Consider the following 4,446-nt stretch of genomic DNA (forward strand, 5'->3'; position numbering starts at 1 on the left):
TCTTCAAAAAAAAACACAATCAAATAGATCCGATACGGGTCCCCAAACTGCACTTTTCCGAAATTTTGTGTGGGAGGTACTCGAAGGACGGACTGATATAGTCCATATTCCAACCTGACACATGACTGGATGAAATAACACGATGTGTAAAGTTTCGACCAATCTGCTGAAAAAAATTCAAAACTATTCGAGAGGACTCTTAAATTTCTCTTTTCCGAATTTTGTGTGAAGATGTAGACCGGCATAGTCTTAGCAGATCTATATCTAAAAGGAATAATAATATATGGAAAGTTTGGAGCAAGTCGATTGCTCACTTCACCAGTTATCGTTCACATAATTTTGAACTGTTTTGGGGGAGGTGTGGACCGACATAGCCTATATTCGAACTTAAACAAAGTTTGGGCAAAATATTACGATGTACAACATTTGGTTCTAATCGGTAGATCCGTTTGAGGGTTATAGTGCGCACCAGCCAGCTAGATATTTAGAGAGACAGATGAACGGACAGGTTTAAATAGACTCCAAATTGTCTGAAACGAATTCCGTCCAAACATGCCTGGGGTCTAAAACAAATATTTCGATGAGACACATCTTTGGTCGTATAGTGTTTGTATCCCCTTTACCCTAAATCCTGAGGTAAAAAATAGGTGGCGAGGCAACCCCATGTTGCAATATTTGTATAAAAAATCCAATTTGACAACTGAACTGAAAATTGCTGTGTCATGATAGAGACAATTTGTAGCATGGGAGAAAATTGTTGTTCTCTACACAAAACCCATTATATATTAGGTAGTAGGCCCGTTATCTAGCAGACACATTATTGCAATTTGCATCAGGGGAAAGGTCAGTAGTTATTATTCCATATGTAGGCTACTTTGCCGGTATATGCCCTCCAGGAATTAAAATATGGACCAAAAATAAAATTTGTATATTTTTTATACAAAAGTAATGGTGTATGTCAACCGCTAAATAATATCAGATCATCATGCAAAATTATAGGCATTTTCGTCAACCTATACTCTTACCTCGTGCAAAATTTCGTGACTATTGAGCTATAATTGCGACCGCTAGCGGCTTTATGATTACACTACAAACAAGAAACTGGATATATTAGGCTGTAACTCTGTTATCTGATCACGTACATCAACATAATTGGCATCAATTGAAAGGTCAAGCGATCGCCTTTTCACAATTTTCACACAAAAGTTGTGGTCCATTTAACCCTCTAAATATTATCTGATCGTCATTTCAAATTGCAAGCTTCATGTTTGTCATATACTCTTGCCTTATTTAAAATTTCTAGGCGATCGGACTATTATTGCGACCAACAGAGCAGCTACAAAATCGGATAAAAATTATGTTTTTGGTCCATTTCACCCGCTAAATATTTCACGATCATCACCAATTAAAATAGCGATCTATTCTGATGTGAAACCGACCTCCATACCAAATGTCGTGACGATCGGTCCATAATTGCGGCCTGGAGTTTGATTACAATTTATAATGGACAGACGGACACACGGACGGACACACATCTCAAAATCGCTTTATCTCGCCGAGATATGAAGATTGGTCTCCGACGAATATTTCGCAGTGTTACATGAATTTTTCCCAAAACAAACTTATAATACCCTTTCCACATAGTGGTGTAGGGTATAAATAGCACTAGCATCTAAGGCTATCGGTTAAAAAGTATTTATTGAGATCTTATGTAATTTTTGTTGTTGTTTGCAATCTTGAATTTTGAACGGTATATATGGACCAGAATCGGCAAAAAAAAAATAGAATACTTTGTAGTGTTTTGACCTTTTAGAACCTTTCATAGACTGTTTGTTCGTTCAAGGAAGTTGTTTACAGATATCATTGCTACATTAATGTAGTTCATTGTTTCCTTGAAATTTGAACGGTTCCATATCTATGGACCACAACCAGAGAAAAGGATAAAAATTGAATTTGTTTTACCATTTTAATTTTTAAGAACAATTTCTACAGAGTTCGTATGTTCTAGAAAGTTGTTTATTGAGATTTAAGGTACATTGAAGTTTGATCAAAAATTTAAAAGAAATTATACCTTGGCGATTTTGACCGTGATGAAGTTTGATGGATTTTATGTGTTCGCACTTTTTGTTCTTCATAAGAAAAGCTACTTTGCCTCCGAGAGTAAATCAAATTTTTTAACAGTTTAGAAGATATGATCTGGACTCAAAAAATGACACATAGTGTTCTATAATATTTTTTAGTTTTAGTCCCATTAAATAATGCATTTTTAAAGTAAAATATTACCTCAATACGTAAAATGTCCCACAGGGCATTTAAATGGTTGACAAATCTCTATCAGAATCATATACTATTTTCTAATATTGTCGCTACCAAACAAATAAGGAATAGGTTGAAAATTTTTTCTCTATTACAAATAATTTTGCAGTGCATTGCGTCCCTTTTAAAGCTTTTCTAATGCCGTATGTTAAGAGACTTGTCTTTCAATATCGTAAAAATAAAGTACTTGTTAATATAGTGTCATTGTGTTTTATATTTTGGTAATATTAGTAATGATTAAACTTTCATTTATTATAAATAAATATGTATATAGATTAGAGTCTATGTATGTACGTTTAATCGGTGCTGAAGAATATTAATAGAAAACTCTACTTAAAATTCATAATCTTCATTAATGCCATGAGCTGCAGCTTGATCCTTAAAGCATTTACCATAAGCTTCAGCTGCTTCACAGTGATCCGAAGATACTTCAATATTGGCGCAGGCAGAAATAATTTCTCGAGCCATTTTCATTTTATCGGCTGAACCATCGGTAATTTTGGCGGCATGCTTTTCCGCAACATCAGCTACAAATTTTCCATTTGCATCCATCTGTGTATATTTACAAAGCCCGTTTAAATAAAATGATAAACATAAATTCCTTTAAGCTAGAATAATATTTCCATATACCACATACCACTTCAAATTTCTTCATCAGGCAAGCTCTTAAACATTTTCCTTCCTTGGTGGATGCAGGTTTTCTTGAGGCCAATTCTTCCAAATCAGCTATAAGATAAATATTATTTTGAATTATTAGGTGTGTTTCTTGACCCACCCCCTAATTATTCTTATAACTTCAATCTCTACTTACAATCTTTGGCATTTACTTGGTTTTTACATTCATCAGCTTTGGCTTTGAGTTCAAGTGCCGCCTGATTTCTATCTAAATCAGCTGCAACAGAAGTTCCATAAACACAAATCACAGCAACAGCAGAAACAATTAGGAGGACTAGTTTTGCCATTGTTTTTGTTTTCTATTTGGAATTTTATTCAACGAAATTAGGGAAACTGTTAATTAATTCGAAATAAATGTTAATTTGTTTAAAGTTGATTGCGAACTGATACAAATTAACAATGTTTTGAGAGTATTTATATACCCAATCCAATTATAAGCAAAACGTTTTACAAGCGGTCACTAATAATCGCTGATTATGACGTTAATTTAGAAAACTCATCATTGCATCAATATTTTTTCACTTTGCATTTAGAGTTTTTCAATTGATAACAGCAAACAGCGATATTTCATGTATAAAATTATACGCTTTGCTAAAGTTGAAGCTAAAGCGCAACAAAAAGCTAATCGTCGATCTTTTGTCATCAGTTGTAAAGATAAAAACGTGTTTGCTGTTATTGAAGAGTGGCTTTTGTTTGACCTTAACTTGCGTTCAATGAAGAAATATAGAAAATCTTCCGGATTTAAACATTATTTATACGACTATGAAACGACGTTAAAACTAAAATATTAATAGGAAATCTTCTTGTCTCGATATAAATCAATTCCTGGAAAATACATAAGAAAAGTTGATTGGCCAATTTTAATGTCAGTACTGTCCAGATACTCTGCAATTGAAATAGAAAATAACATCTCTGAACTATTCAAAGTCAATTGAGAGCTGTATAAGCCACATCTAAAAATTAAAAAAAAGTCTGCCATAGTGGGTGTGACAGTAAACGCCGATAATACCAACAAGCAAGACGTTCCATAGGCCTTGACGTGCTGTTTGGTAATTGACAAACACCAGAAGATGCAGAACACTGTGTGACATAAAAAACCAGTAAGGAAAAGATCAAAGTCGGCCGGAGCCGACTATATGACACCATACAGCACAGATAATACAACATGGAATAATTACATAGTTTCTCTATAACGGCTTATGAGATGAGATTATGCACATGAAATCGGACCGATTTATATCTTAAAATTTTTAATATGTCGGAATTGTTTAGACCGCTCGCTATCTGCCCGAATTTCATAATAATATATATATGGGGACCGAATTTCATATTAAAATATATATATCAGAACCGATTTAAATTAAATTTTGTTACCTTATCTTTAGTCACAATTCTGTCAAGCATTCCAATTTTAATCAAAATTGGAGATACCTACTTTGCGTGATCGGTGCATCA

The 4,446-nt window shown here is 33.8% G+C and overlaps 1 protein-coding gene across 1 annotated transcript; it reads right to left on the reverse strand.

The window, feature by feature from the left end:
• Positions 1–2,503: 2,503 nt before the first annotated feature.
• On the reverse strand, positions 2,504–3,489 carry LOC141396719 (general odorant-binding protein 28a-like). Its single transcript, XM_073972358.1, has 3 exons — positions 3,128–3,489; positions 2,954–3,042; positions 2,504–2,868 (listed from the first exon to the last, which is right to left on the reverse strand). The coding sequence occupies exons 1-3, from the start codon at positions 3,276–3,278 to the stop codon at positions 2,650–2,652; spliced, it is 459 nt and encodes a 152-aa protein (XP_073828459.1). The 5' UTR covers positions 3,279–3,489; the 3' UTR covers positions 2,504–2,649.
• Between the last annotated feature and the right edge of the window lie 957 nt (positions 3,490–4,446).

Source organism: Musca autumnalis, unplaced genomic scaffold (genome assembly GCF_047663935.1).
Source record: "Musca autumnalis isolate F117 unplaced genomic scaffold, ASM4766393v1 scaffold_3, whole genome shotgun sequence".
Lineage (NCBI taxonomy): Eukaryota > Metazoa > Arthropoda > Insecta > Diptera > Muscidae > Musca > Musca autumnalis.